A 14,213-nucleotide genomic window follows, 5' to 3' on the forward strand; every position below is an offset into this window, starting at 1 on the left:
GGAAGCCAGCCTTGTTCCCCACCGTCAGCAGTGTTTTGCGGCCTCTGAAGCAGTGCAGCAGCTAAGAGCTCATGGGCAGGCTTGAGATCGTCTGGGATAAATGACGAGGAAACGCGGGCGGCATCTGATGGCATCGGAATCTTCGCAGCCAAGGGGAAAAGAGGCCGCTCCTCAGTGCGTATTTCCTGAGATGGCGAGACATCTCCACTCTGGTCACCTCCTCCGCCTTTGCTGAAAAAGTCACTATAAACGCTGTCCCCACGTGGACGGCAACTCCCGTCAGTCCGAGGCGGAAAGATTGATAGCGGCTGAGAAGGGCGGATGGCACCAGACGCGTCTTGTTCCTGTGACTGAATGGCGCAAGGATAAGACCCGGAGCGACTTAGAAAAGACGATGCCGGTGCAGAACTGGGCGAGAACTGTTGATTCTCCGACACTGCTCCTAATCCAGGGGGAGGTCCTATGGAATCAAACACTGTCGTCTTCCGCCCTCCGCAAGGTGCGGCTTCATCGTTCTCAGGGGCAAGCCGAGGGGATGGGTGCAGAAAAAGGCGTGCTAAGCTCGGTGGGATACTGCTTCCCGCGTGAGAACCAGCGGCTACCTTAGCGACACTGTCTTCGCAGAAATGGTTACCAGCCCGTTCCATCCAGATACTGCTACTACCTGTCACCTCCCGGTTTGGCTTCGCAAAGCCAGTGTCTGCTACCAGATTCAGTGCTGTCACTTGATGAAGTTGATATTCATGTCCGTTGTCTGTCCCTGGTGCGACTAAAGTGCCCCCCGCAAAACCTCGAGAAACACCGACAATGCCGTCAACTGTGGAGCCCTTCAGGTTACTTTCAAACGAAGCTCGAGCATACTTTCTATTGTCTCTCTCTGCTTCTACCGCGGGCAAACACGTTTGTGCTTCCGAAGAAAGGCTACGAGACAGAAAATCGGGCTTCGCAGATAGAATCGAAGCACATGCCTCCAGGACCATGTCCTGGCCCTGAGACTGCTGATGATCCAGTGTGTCTCGATGCTCGCCTGACAGTTTTGTTTCGTTGCCCTGCCCTTTTGTTGAGTTTTCAACACTTCCAAGAGAAGCACCCGCCGAAGAACGCGTCCGCGCCCGCCGCTGTCCACAGACTGACGAACTTCGACTCGCCTGGGAGCCGCCACCTCCGCCGGAAGTTGACAAGACACTAGCGCCGGTTCCACGACGGCTGTCGCCCTCCGGTGTATAAGGGAGTGGGACTGCCTCGTTCTTCCTCTCCTTATCGCCGTAGCCATCGACACGGGCTCCAACAGCCGCTGACAGCGTTTGCGATGGGGAGGAAGTGACTGTCCCTTGCCCCTGAGACGAGGACGAAGCAGAACGACTCAAAGGACTCCCCTTGCTCGTCTCCAACAAGCCACCTCCTCGGTTTGGGTCGCCTTTCCCTTCTTCCTCTGTTTGAGAGGAGCTGAGACCCTTGCACACGCCTTTGAAAAATTGAGTTTCTAGGACACCGCTGAAACCATCCCCTAAGCCACGTCCATCACCATACCCAGTGCCTGTCGCCGTCTCTTCTCTACCGGCTTCCCCGACTGCAGCAGCAGCCCGTCGCTGGGCTTCTACAGCTCGTCCTTGGTGTTCCAGCAGCCGCTGGACGATGTGTTTCGGCACTGAGAGGACATGGCCATCGTCTGAAAACAGACCGCTGTTCTGTTTGTCTCCTTTCTCCTTGTGTCGCGGCACTATCCGCCACCCGTGTTTATCTCGAAGCTGGAGAGCGTCTTCCTCATCCAAGCAATCTAAAGCCCAATGAGGTAACTGGCATTTAGCTAGGTCGTAGCTCGCGTTGAGCGCCCTCAAAGCCGCCAACAACTTCTGCAGTTGTTCGACTTGTTGGCTGTCGTCTAGAGATCGCGGAGACAAAACCACTCCCCGGTCGCGACCTGAAGTTTGAGTTCCTCCGTACCCGCCACCTCGGCTTGAACCTGGTCTCTCTTCTCCTCCCTCCCACTTCGGGTTGATGCCTTCGTCTAGACTGCTTTTGAGGGGATGTGCGCCACGTACAGCGACCTGGCTGTGCGCGTGCCCACTTGCTGAATACTTTGCACGATGGTCAGCACAAACCGTCCACGCGGATTTTCCCCCCTTCCCTAGGGCTGCATCTGACGCTGGCACCGAAGCACACCCCGGAACTCTGTCCTTCCCCGGTTCGGTACCCGGCTGTGTGAAGTTATTACTGGAGCTACGGTAAGACCCTAGAAAGTGCTCAGCCTGTTTTCTCAACGGACCGGTACGGACATGTCCTGCCTTATCGAGCAAAACTGGGTGCTGCGGTTTCGTTAATCGCCGTGTAGTCTGATATGGCCTCCCTTGCTGAACCTTCGTCATTTCCATCGGAGTCCCTTTCTCCCCTGATCGCTGAGCCGAAGTCGGAGTCGGCTTCTTACTGGCACCGGCAGGTGCGGACTGCATCGCCACCAGGCTGCTGCGCCGGGACGCCTGCGCAGTCGAAACAGCTGCAGTAGGGCTCGACACACTAGTTTTCTTCTCGTGCTGTCGCTTAGGTTTTCCCGAGACTACAAACTCCCATTCCTCCTCTGCTGAAGCAGCGCCCGCCAGTGACAAAGACTCTTCTTTGTCGTCACCCTCAGCCGCTGGCGCGTCCACCGCTCGCCTGTTAGTCCCTATCTCCACTCTCAGCGGAGGACCAGTCTGCGCTTCTTTACTTGAACCCTCTCCCTCTAAGCTGCTGCCGCTTCGTAGGGCTGTACTGACTCTCGCCCCGGTGAGTCTCTTGCCTTCCTCTCCATGGCGACCTGATTCCGACCATTCGTCCCCGAAAGTGTGGGTAAGTCGGTCTTCACTCTTCCCCGTTCTTCCTTCGCACTCCTCCTCCTTGTCCCTCTTCCTGGCACTCGCGAGATTCGCGACCAGCTTCGTGTCAGACGACTTTAAGGAGTTACGGAGAGCGTCCGTGGCGTCCTCACCGTTGTCAATAACGGTTGTCTCAGACGTGTGCGCGCTGGTGTCCCTACGGTCCTTCTTCACGCCCAGCCGTCCGTGAGCGGCACCCCTTTCAGTAGCGCCCCGTGAGCCCTCTTCCCGCTCTTCGGGCTGACGCAGATCCGGCAGTGCTTGTTTGTCCCCGCCGAGTTGAGGGGCCACACCCACACCAGCACCACTGTCGGCCTTCTCTTCCTCTCCTTTCAGCTCGGGGGGCTCGGACTGTGTCTTCCCCGTTCCTGCTCCTCCTCCTCGGCACCCTAGATTAGCTGCATTCAACTTCTCTTTTGCAGCAGTAACAATACCGGAGGCCGCATGACTAGCATTCGCGGAGCAAACAAACAGACCATGCTCGCCAGCAGACGCGGTCGGACGAGACAACGCGGTTGCTGATGCGGCCACTGATGCTCCTGGTGGACCGGCTGGAGAAGAGGGAGCAGAGCACACAGCGATTGGACTCGAGACGGGTGTTGGCAAAGAAGAAGAGTTCTGGTGTGCGTTCTGGGGTTTCCTCGGATGCTGCCCAACCGACGGTACCGCCGCACTTTTCTTTCCAGCACACTTGTTGCCCCCTCCCTTCACACCTGTTGGATGACCTTTTTTATTGGGCTCATTCAACCGAAGAGACAAGTTGCTTTCCTCTTGTTGCAGCTGCTGAGAGTACCACTCTGCGCAGTGCTCAACCCAACACTGATACACAAGCCAAGCGACCGCAGAACCTGCTATGCCCAGAACAATGCCAATAAGCACTGTGTACCATCTGTACCTCTTCACTCCCTCCTTCTGGTTATGCGGCAGCTTTCCTCCTGGCAGAGCACCTGGGCCATTATCCCGATGACCGATATGTTGAGAACTACCCCCTGCCTTCTTTGACGATTTTGCTGCGGTCCCACCGGCTTGATTAGCAGACCACGAATCAGAGTGGTAGTTTTGACAAGAACGGCGACTTGTATTGGCTTGCTTCCTGTCAGTTGGAGATCGAGCTCCCCCCACAGTATCATTGCCTCGTCGTCCGCTTGCGCCTTCTCCCCCTCTCTGATCTGCCGTTGTTCCGTGACCTTGTTTGATTCTCTCGTTTTGGCGAAGCGTTCCGTAAAAAAGAATTCTCTTCACGCTGCGCAAAAGACCACCCCTCTGGATGGACAACAAACCCTGAAGCAAAGCTTCCTCCGGCTTCTCCTCGAGTCCCTCTACTCCTCGTGAGCCAAAAATGGAGTCCGCCCGGGTAAAAGGTGCGTTGCCTCCCTGTTCGACTTGCGGATCACCCTGCCCCGAGACACGATCGTCATGTAGTTCTCTAGACGTAAAACTGTTGTCTGTTCTACTCTCTTCTCTTCCTTCTTGGAGATTCTTTCCCTCTTCTCCCTCAACTCCCACCGCGGACCTTAAACTCTCCGCGCCCCCCAGTCCCACAGAAGTGGAAGCGGGCGGAGGCGTGGAATACCCCGTGCGGCGTCGACGTGCCAAGACTCGCAGCAAAAGCTGTCTGTAACACCTCATACCCTCTCGAAGCTGCTGGAGCCGCAAGATTTGCTGCGCACATTCGGGACACGGTTCGGGCTCGGTGTCGACAGTGTCCGTTTGGTCCATGAAAGAACATAAGGCTGCCACGGCGGCGCCCGTCGAGGCTTCCGAGGGCTTTTTATCGACAGGGTATGGACTGGGTGCGCCTTCCATATGAATACTGTAACGCTTGCTGCACTCCCCAGTGGCGACATCGCTGCGCAGACCTTGGATAGAACGGTCACCTGAACGGAAGCCGCTGGACGCCTCGGAACCCTCTGCCCCTGCAGGTGAGGGAGCACCAGCACCCGATACAGAAGCGGATAAGCCCAGTACTCGCCGTGCGGCGGGAGACCCAAGTGGCCAAAGAAGCGCAGCTGCCCGTTCTACTCTCTGTGCCATCTTACGGTTCTCTTCGCGTCCAGCGGAAGAGGCCGACGAGTTCTGCCGAACCCGGGACCAAAAGCCGCGAAGAGGGCGGTACAGCTGGAAGTAATTATAGCCTGTTGCGATTTCGAAGTTCGCTTTAACAGTCCTTCCTGACGGAGAGTTGCGTTCAGAAGCAGCTTCCACATCCGTGGTTGTACATCCTCCCTCAAGCCGCGAGTTTTCTCCTTGGTCCTCCTCATTGACACCAGTGATTACACGCTGCAAATGCCAAGCGTGTACGCGGCGGGCGCAGTGCATAGCCTGCTGTTGCCGTCGACGCTGGGCTTCTCTGTCATGTCCAATGCAAGCTCCTGCAAGCACGTGAACACGTTGAAGTACACGCCTACACATGGGCATTCCGTCACGCCTTACGAGCGTGGATGCCGACGGTCTTCCGCTTTAACCAGCATCAAAACGCGAGGAGAACCGCGGACCCGTCCTGCCCAGACAAGTGCATGGCAAACGCTCCTCGAAGAACAAGGATAAAAAGCAGAAAATGCTTACCCGTGACGTCGTCGAACTCCGTACAGCCCATACAAATGAGAGGGAAAAGAATACTGACGAAGTCTTCTTCCGAAACCGCGGAGATGTCTAACTGAAGCAACGCCTCAACCAAGCGGCTGCGGACCGCCTCGTAAAATCGCTCGTCATCTACTTGCGGTAGACCGGCCTGCCGGGCGGGAGACCACACAAGAACGCACCGCACGCACGCATCGCTCACGATAGATGCAGACCACTCCGTCCTTCCGTGTCGGAGAACCGATGGACAATAACGTCCTGGACGGCATTTGCTCCGAGAACACCGAGAATCTTGAAGCCGCACCATCTCTTCTTCACCGCAGCCCTTGTAAGAGTGAAGAAAAAGTGTATAGAGAAAAAACTCATGGTTGATTACCTTTTTCCGAAGTCCGTTCTCAAGCCGTTTGATGCAATATGCCATAAGCTGGAGGGACGGAACAGCTGTTCCGCCGTCAGCATCGCCAGTCCACTCCAGTTCTGTCTCTCCTCGAGTACCAACTCGGTGCGACGTCCATCGGCACAACTCCCTCTCTTGTTCATCTTCAGCCTGCTGCCGCGCGAAGCCGTGACCGAAAGAATTCGCTGAGACCCGCTGCGCCCTGCACCTTCCGCGCGGGCAAGCCCGATGATGGAGACGATCACTTTGACTAGAGTCGCTACTTGGTCTGGTGTTTGTGTGGAAAACTGTGCTGTAACTTGATGGAGAGAGAGGCTCTGGTGCCGTACCGTTTGTCCCCTTTTTCGCTTCTGGCAACGACCGTCCTTCCTTTTCTGATACTCCCGAAAACAAAGACGGCGCGCCTGCCTTTCCTTCCACTTCTCCTTTTTCGCTCTGCTCTCCGCCTTCCTCTCGCCATGGATCTCTCGCTCCTGCGCTGTCCTCAGAATCCCTTGGAGTGACTTCTCCACCATCAGAGCTCTCTTCAGGGCCGGCGGGGGCGCGCGCGCTCTGCGCGGCGTTACCGCTTCCCTGGTGCGGTGCCTCTTTCGCTCTATCCTCATCTCTCTCTGTCACGTCTACCGCGTCCTCCACGACCTGCTGGTCTCCGGCCATAGGAAAATGCACATCGAGAAGCTTGTAAGCCTCCCTCAGCTTGGTGCTCCTCCATACCCTGCAGACTTCCCCGTACGTGCCGTTGTCAAAGGAGTGGTGGCGGAAAGTTTCCTTCAGGCTTTCAGAAATAACCGGGGAGCGAGAAAGCATCATGAGAACGCTCTCAGCAACAGCACTAGACAGCCCGCTCGCCCCTCCTACTTGAGCGCCCGAACCTTCGCTTCCTGAAAAAGTTTCTGCCACCGCTTCCTTGAACGACAGATTATATGCCACGGCCGTAGACTCCAGTGGACCCGCCTGACATAGCTCGAGGGCTGATGAAGGAAGCGACGTGAAGATGTCTCCGTCATCCCAGTCGTGATGGCCAAGCACGGAGAAACCAAGGGAGGGCGGAAAATGACGATAGGTATCGTCTTTCCCAGTTTCCGACGTCCCAGGCAACCCCGGTGCGGACCACATGTTCTGGGTTGCTGCAGCGTCATGGACACGCACTTCGCTGATCTGTGCGCTACGGTCAGGATATGATCGCAGATACCCGCCCCCAGTGCCACCTACGAAGGTGTGAACAGAGCCATTTTCCAAGACGGAATTCGGCACTCGATGTGGGGGAAGGCCAGCCGCGGGGCGTGAATGAAAAGAATACCCTTCTGGACCTGTGCCTCTCTGACGCGGAACCGGCCCCGGGGGTGTCTGGACAACCCGAGGATCGGGATGGCGATGCTGGTAATACGACGAAGAAAGGGAATCCTCCCCGGTGGGTGTGGAACTCCAGGAAAAGACAGCGTATGTGAAGTCGTCTGTGACAAGCCACCACCCTGCGATCATCGAGGACGTCAGTCCCATGAGTAAGAAGGCAGTGGCTATGACACGGATGGTGTAGCGAATGTCAAAGCAGTGCTGAATAGCAGCAGAAACTGCGATCCGAAAGAACAGCACCAACAGAAGAGTCGCCATCCCCATTCAGCTATGGACCCAGTGAGGCGCGTGGAACCAGCGATACTCTAACACTGAGCATATAAAGGAGTGAGCCAAGAAACACAAACGAACAGCAAACGGAACTCCGCATATCGGCGTCCAATAAGCGCTATCATCTGCGGCTCTCTTCGTATCCCCCACTACGCTCTTCATCACCCGCACACACGTCATAGTAATACACTTAACCCATTGTTGCAGTTAGTGCCATAGCATGCAGGGAACAATGCAGTACACGGTCAGGGAACGGGCGACTAGCTGCGTGGATTTCGAGCACTAATTGGGAGCAGGCGGATCACACTTCGATACATTCGCATACGAAGAAAGGCACTACGACAGGGACAAGACTCTAAAGAAGAGACAACGTACACATCTGGAGACGACCACGTAGGTACGCGCATAGACTAAAAGCCATTCCGCTCACGCATGATCAAGAAGCTTTTCGTCCGGCTTGCGAGGTGCCCGAAGGGCCTCATGCTGATGGACAACCAGCTGGTCAATTTACTCAAGTCCTTTTTACTTCCGACCTTTCTCCCCCTTGGCTCGTGTTTGCTCCCACCAACGCTACTGATGTTTCTAGAGTCTTCTCTCGGGTGACGTCCCTCTCCTCCTCCCGAGACTGAAGAAGTTGTTGAGCTGAACACCTGATTCGCGCTGCTACCCGGACGAGAAGCGGCACCCGAACCCCCTCCTCTCACGTCGCCATGTCCAGACGGAGAGATAGCCGAAAGTGACGACCCCCGACTACTCGTCACGCCTCCTCCCCCGCTATGCTGACCAAACCCGCTCCCGCGGTTGTGCTGATGGACTGTCAGATGACAGCTATATTGTCCCAAGACCTCCGGAGCAGCGGGGGGCTGAGGCGACGCTTCAAGGAAAAGCCGACTCCAACCGCGTAATGGACTCAAAAGGCGGCCCAGCCCGCACGCGCGCCCCACCCGACGAAGCGAACGCCACAACACTACAAAAACCTGAAAGTACATGCATTCAGCAGAAAAGAGTGACTGACTGACTGCTCTCTCGGCTGTATGTGGCGAACTCGCTGGCCAAACCGACCGGAGGAAGGCGACACGCCGCGTAAAAAACGGGTACAGCTGGCAAGCTGGCCCACCCAAGCGGCGATGAAGAGGCAGGCCGGCTGATGAACTAAACAGAAGCTGGCCGGATACCCCAAGAAAACATGGAGCGAAAGCCTCCTGAATGAACACAACTTGACGTCTTCTGTGCATCTGTACAGCAACCGGTGAGTTAGGTATAAGTCCGGGTAGACAATACCAGATAGCGGTTGCTCGCCTGAGGAGGCAACCAGAGTTACGTCAGTGTACGGCTGCCTCGGAACTATTCCAGATACCTCGAAAGCTCACTGGCAGGTGCCACAATGCCGAAAGACAGAACCAAGTTAACAGAACGCGGGAGCGGTAGAGAACACCGCAATCTCTGCTACTGCTGCTAATCATGGACGCTGAGAATGTCGTTCCTCCGCTTACGTACACCATGCTCGACGAAAGACATATATTCCGTTTGTGTTCGGTGGGTTATGACAACAGAAGTTCCAACTGACTACACCAACTAGAACCCCCCCCTGGTGCCACGTCTACACGAAGAACAGGTATACTGTCCCGACACTCCGAACAAGACAACTACGCGACGTTCTTTGAAGTACATACTAACACTCTGACTCAAAGCGGAGAGCAGATAGAGGGGCCTACCTCAGTTATGCAGTCGCCGATTCTGGAAACAGACGATGGTGTGGCCGCATAGTGGAAAAACAGGACGAGCAGACACACCCGTACCGCTGACTCCATGTATATTCCCCTGAGAGGCATACGCGGAGAAGGAAAGCAAGGCCCTTCTAAAAGAGCAACCTCGGGAAGATCGGTGCTGTCCTTTGCTAGCCTGAGTCCTCGAACCCCGCCGTACACACGGGAACCGAAAAGCACACGGAGGACATGCTAGCTTAGTGCCGCCACAGATGGTCAGCATCTGATAGGTGCAACGAACAGCTGTGAATACTCCTGACGCTGGCCAGGCGCGAGGTAAAAGGACGCACCAGTTAAGCAGCTAGGACACAGACGCACAGCAGCCGTAAAGAAGAGAAAGAATTAATGTAAATGGAAAACGAGGGTAGATCTCCTACAATTAGTTAGACACTTGCCAGACCAAAATACAGTCTTACTCAATGAGGATGTCGTGAGTCAGGTCTGAGAAAATCTGGACAAGGGAAAAGCCGGCCCCTACTGCCAGCCCAGCATAGAAAGAGAAACATCTCTCTCCGAGTCCAGTCTGCAGAAAAGGAAGAAATCAGAACTGGACAGCGTACGGGTACTAGACGCAGTTGTCTTCAAGTTGCTACAACGCCTTTTCTGCAGTCTATGCCGAAGAATGCATAGATAGGACTACTCGTTGGCGGGAGACAAAAAGGCAAAATATGCGAATACGATGTTTTCACTCCTTCTTACGTCGATCTATTGTGAGGCAGAGGAGCAACAACCTGAAGATGGACGCCAACAAGACAGCGAACTATGTGCCAGGCGCCTGGGAATCGTACGGCGCACACAGGAACCCATCAACTCTCTACCGCCATAGATGAACATCTGCTTGTATCGGCGTCAGCATTGCTTGTTGGAGCTGACTTTCAAGGACGAGAACCTCAAGGCGGGCGCTACATATTCTTAGAGCCCGTGTCCCCACAACATGCATCACTGTATGCACAGTAAGACCACAGAAAAAGTATCCAAGTGTACCGGACGGGCACAAGAACAAGGGAAGGCGGAGATACCTACGGATATGTACGTACGCGCTACCTTTTTCCCTCAGAAACCAATATCAGATGCATCACACAAATGCATGGCCGCCCGCCACAGCTGCCGCTCAACGAACAGGAACTCCGAGGGTCTGCACCCTGATGACGCATCAGTTCCGCGATCGGCATTTGCCTTGCCAAACAGCACGCAGACAGGCACGCGCCATCATCAGATACTCCGTCGAATTTTTTCTTTAAAAAAGGAATAATCAGCAGGCGCTCTAACGAAGCCAACACAATCATAAGTAAAGGCGTGAATGCTTCGTGTGAGGACAGGACGGACCTGCCTAACGATAAACTCTCCGATGAAGAGAAGAAGAGCAACAGACACCCTCAAGGCAAAAGTGTCTGCAACGCCTTCTCCAAAAAAAGTGAAGAAGAAGGGAATAGAAAGAATGGAGGTCGGCACGAATGCCGCGAACAAGGCAAAGAAGATGGCCTTTGCGAAGGCACCAAACCCGCACTTCCGCTTGTTGAGGTACAACCGATAAGCTTCTACCTGGAGGAAGATGAACAAAAAGACGTGCTGAGGAGATGTTCGCACATGAACTCAGCGCGGAGGCGGCACACAGGCGTTGAGGGGGAGAGGCTGTGTCAGGTGGGGCCCTCTGAGGGCCTGGTCACACTGCGCATTTTTACAAGCAGGCCCAGGCCGAAGATGTGCGTCAGAGTCAACAGCAGGCTTCAAGCCACGTACGTCCGTGACACGCCTGGAGAAAATATGTGTAATAGATCTGCTCGACTAAGTACCTAGGGGCGCACGCAGTTTCATTAATGGACACTTGTATGACCTGTGTGTGAGGCGTCTGGGCGACTGGGGATCGCACCTGTCAAACGTCTCTTTGGACGGGATGTCGTTCTTGTCACCTTAGCCAGGTTACCCGACGTGCGCCCGTTTGAGGCTCTTCGGGAGGTCACCTGCTAAGTCTCTCCACAGACACTTCTAGTGACCGTCGATCAAAACCACGACTAACCCCCCCACCTAACTACAAGCGAGAATGAGCTATCTCGCCTTCCTGGGCGTGCAGGGCATACGAAGGCACTCAGGTTACCACATGGTTAAACAAAGGACGAGCGCGAACACATCATCAATGCGACCAGCAACAGCACTCCACAATGGATGGGTGAATCCCTGGAGAAACGTAGAGGAAAAGCGTACCTCTTTCGCGCGTTTGGAGGCATCCGCAAACGCTTCGGCGACTTCACCTCCTATCGGGTGCCACCGGAGAGCGACGTCGACCGGCAGATCACCATCGTTGTTCTTCTTCAACATGCATTTCCACCTAAGCAACAGTAGAGGCCTTACACACGGACCCAGTGCTCTTAGCGAGAAAACCTTCGACAGATGGATTATACCCCACTATCGCAGACAACGTATAACAAGACTGAATAATTTGAACCTCAACTCCGGGGAAGGAAAAAACCCGCATTCCTGTCTGCAGTGTACAACGTACATGGACCATGTTGAAGAACGGCTAACGATGCCATGCGACCCACGTGGGGCATACCTTCAAAGAGCATCCGACGTCTGCAAGCATCTTGTCTAATCCTATACTGCTGCTAGGAAGAATGGGTGATCCAAGAGTTTCTCTTCAGAAACAACAGCCCGGGTATCCCCGGACCACCCAGTCAGAATCTCACCATGTTGTAGGAGCAACTTCGAAGGAGACAATGCTGAGAGCTTCGATGCATCCAAACCGAGCGGCGAAATGCAGGACCGTCGAGCCATTTCCTAGATCGGCCTATGCAATAAAAACAAGCCATGCCGACAGCAGAGATCGGAAAAACCCATCACTCGAGCTAGTTGCCTCCGGCACGAAACCACGATCACCACATCGACTCGTTTGCATACAGTCGCTCGGACACGCCAAGAACCTCGGTCAACTGCCTGCTTCAGAAGCGGTGCAGCTACAGCGGCCGAATCCAGACCCGCCCTTCTGAGTAGGGCAGATTGCCGGACTCGTACAAAATGGCGAACGATGCGCGAGTACGACCACTACAAAGGGCCTGAAAAAAATCTTCTTTCTTCGCTTACCAGGATGGAGTATCCACGGTCAAACATCCACGGCTGCCTGAGCATATCAAATCTGGTTTTTCTCACATCTTCGACTGGCTCGGAGTCGAGCTCCTCCCCTTGATGAGTCCGGCCTTTCCAGCGCTCAAACACCCCGGCGGGGCTTGAATCTAAAAGAAGAAGTCGAAGCAGAAGAAAAAGCTTCTCCCTCACCGCTACAGCGACTGGATGTGCAGAGAATTCATACTCCAGGCATCTGGGAAGTTCGGCCGGCGGGCCAAGGCAGGTGTATTTGCTACGGTCTTCTTGAGCTGTTAGAAGTGAAGTAGCAAGCTTTCCCCCTCCACCTCCTGTTCTGATCCAGTCCGAACTCAATCGGAACATTTCTTGCAGCTGGTTTGCCTGCTTAGAAGTACAGAGGCCTTCTTTGCGAGTAACAAATTTCCCGATGGCAGCTTGCAAGCGCATGCGTGTAAAAACAAAAGCGACAAGAAAGGCCTGCACGATCAGCTGAGCGTCTTCTCTTCTTCTCTGTAGATAGGTCGATGTCACGGCGGCCCCAGAGAGCTGCAAAACAGCGGCAGGCATGCTTGATCGGGATCCCCTCTCCTCGGATGAACCAGTGGAGGAACCAGGGCTGCTTCCACCTTCCACTTCTTCGACGACCGTTTCTTGTCCTCTGAAGGACGTCACCTCTGCTCCTGCCTTTCCGCCTCCGCTGCGCTTGTTAATAGCGAAGGAGAATGGTGATGGACCCGGCACAAACAAGCACGAAGACCACAGGTCGGGACATCCTCCTTCGCTACTTACATGATTCCGAATGCCACCTTCTAGAGTCTTTGCCTTGGCTCCTACCACCTCGGAGGTCACACTTGTTGTCGGGTTCGCTGTTGCCGACGAAATGGAACTTGAGGCTGGATGGGTCACGCTGCCGGCAGCCCCGGGGTACCTGTTGAGAGCCAGGAAGAGCTGTGCGGCAGTCCTTGCCCTGTGAAGAACTCCAAGGAGGTCGCAGAAATCTTCATACCTCGGCAGCGCGAGTTGCTGCGTGCCACTTCCCCAACTTGGCTTTCCTCCCCCATCGGAACTCGGAGTGTAGGAGCTGCCGCCCGTGAGGGACGAACCCTCCACGATGTCACCAACTACCCGCTTGAAAACGTACTCCCTCCTCCAGCTTCCCCTTACCACGCTTCCAAAAGATCCACTCAGCAAACTGTCATCCTCGTGGCGGAACGGGCTCTTGCTCATCGTCGGACTTACAGGGAGTCCTTCCAGCAAACTGGAGAAGGAATTGACCTTTTCTCCGAAAGGACAACCCTCCTCTTGCCCCCCTCGTTTCTCGGTAAGAGAGCTTCCACGGATCCTGGACACGCCCTCTTCCATTCCCCTTGGGACGTCGCTGTCCGCTTCCTCTCTACTGTTAGTAACTCCACTGTTGATACCGTCGTGGGGAGCAGGAGCTGTCTTGCATTTAGTTCCACTGCACAGATTGCTGCCTCCTCCCTGAGTGACAGCAGGCGGATCTCCTACCAGCACCAGTTGCCTGCAGTACGCTTCGTCGACCGCTGCCGCAGTGGCGGGAACTCCCGTCAACCCCAAGATACAATGCGCGGCATGCAGATGAACAGGAAGATGTGATAGTCTGTGTTTCTGTTCAAGCGCAATCTTCGCCGCCGCCTCAGACGCCCCCGAAACCCCGGACGGGGCATGGACGCTACTACCTGACCCCTTCTGGCCGTTGTTGGAGTTTCCTCCGCCGCCCCGACACTGCTTTCTTGCGTTATGACTCCCACCAACTGCGGGATTGGACCCATGTTGGCTCCGCGTACGGACCGTGCTAACAGGTACAAAAAATCCGTCACTCGACAATCCGTTCTTCTTCCCCAGCGCGGAGGCGTTTCAGTGGCTGTGAACCGATTGTCGAGTGACGGATTTTTT

At 55.1% G+C, this 14,213-nt stretch overlaps 1 protein-coding gene across 1 annotated transcript; it reads right to left on the reverse strand.

Annotated features, from left to right (window-relative positions):
• Positions 1-2: 2 nt before the first annotated feature.
• On the reverse strand, positions 3-14,147 carry CSUI_002871 (uncharacterized protein; the record flags this gene model as incomplete). Its single annotated transcript, XM_068063070.1, has 10 exons — positions 3-5,224; positions 5,418-5,583; positions 5,809-7,400; positions 7,883-8,429; positions 9,168-9,273; positions 9,635-9,741; positions 10,545-10,760; positions 11,421-11,544; positions 11,903-12,003; positions 12,297-14,147. Coding segments are annotated over 10 exons (10,032 nt in total), but the record flags the coding sequence as incomplete, so codon positions are not given.
• Positions 14,148-14,213: the final 66 nt, after the last annotated feature.

This window comes from Cystoisospora suis (assembly GCF_002600585.1).
Source record: "Cystoisospora suis strain Wien I chromosome Unknown contig_1221, whole genome shotgun sequence".
Lineage (NCBI taxonomy): Eukaryota > Apicomplexa > Conoidasida > Eucoccidiorida > Sarcocystidae > Cystoisospora > Cystoisospora suis.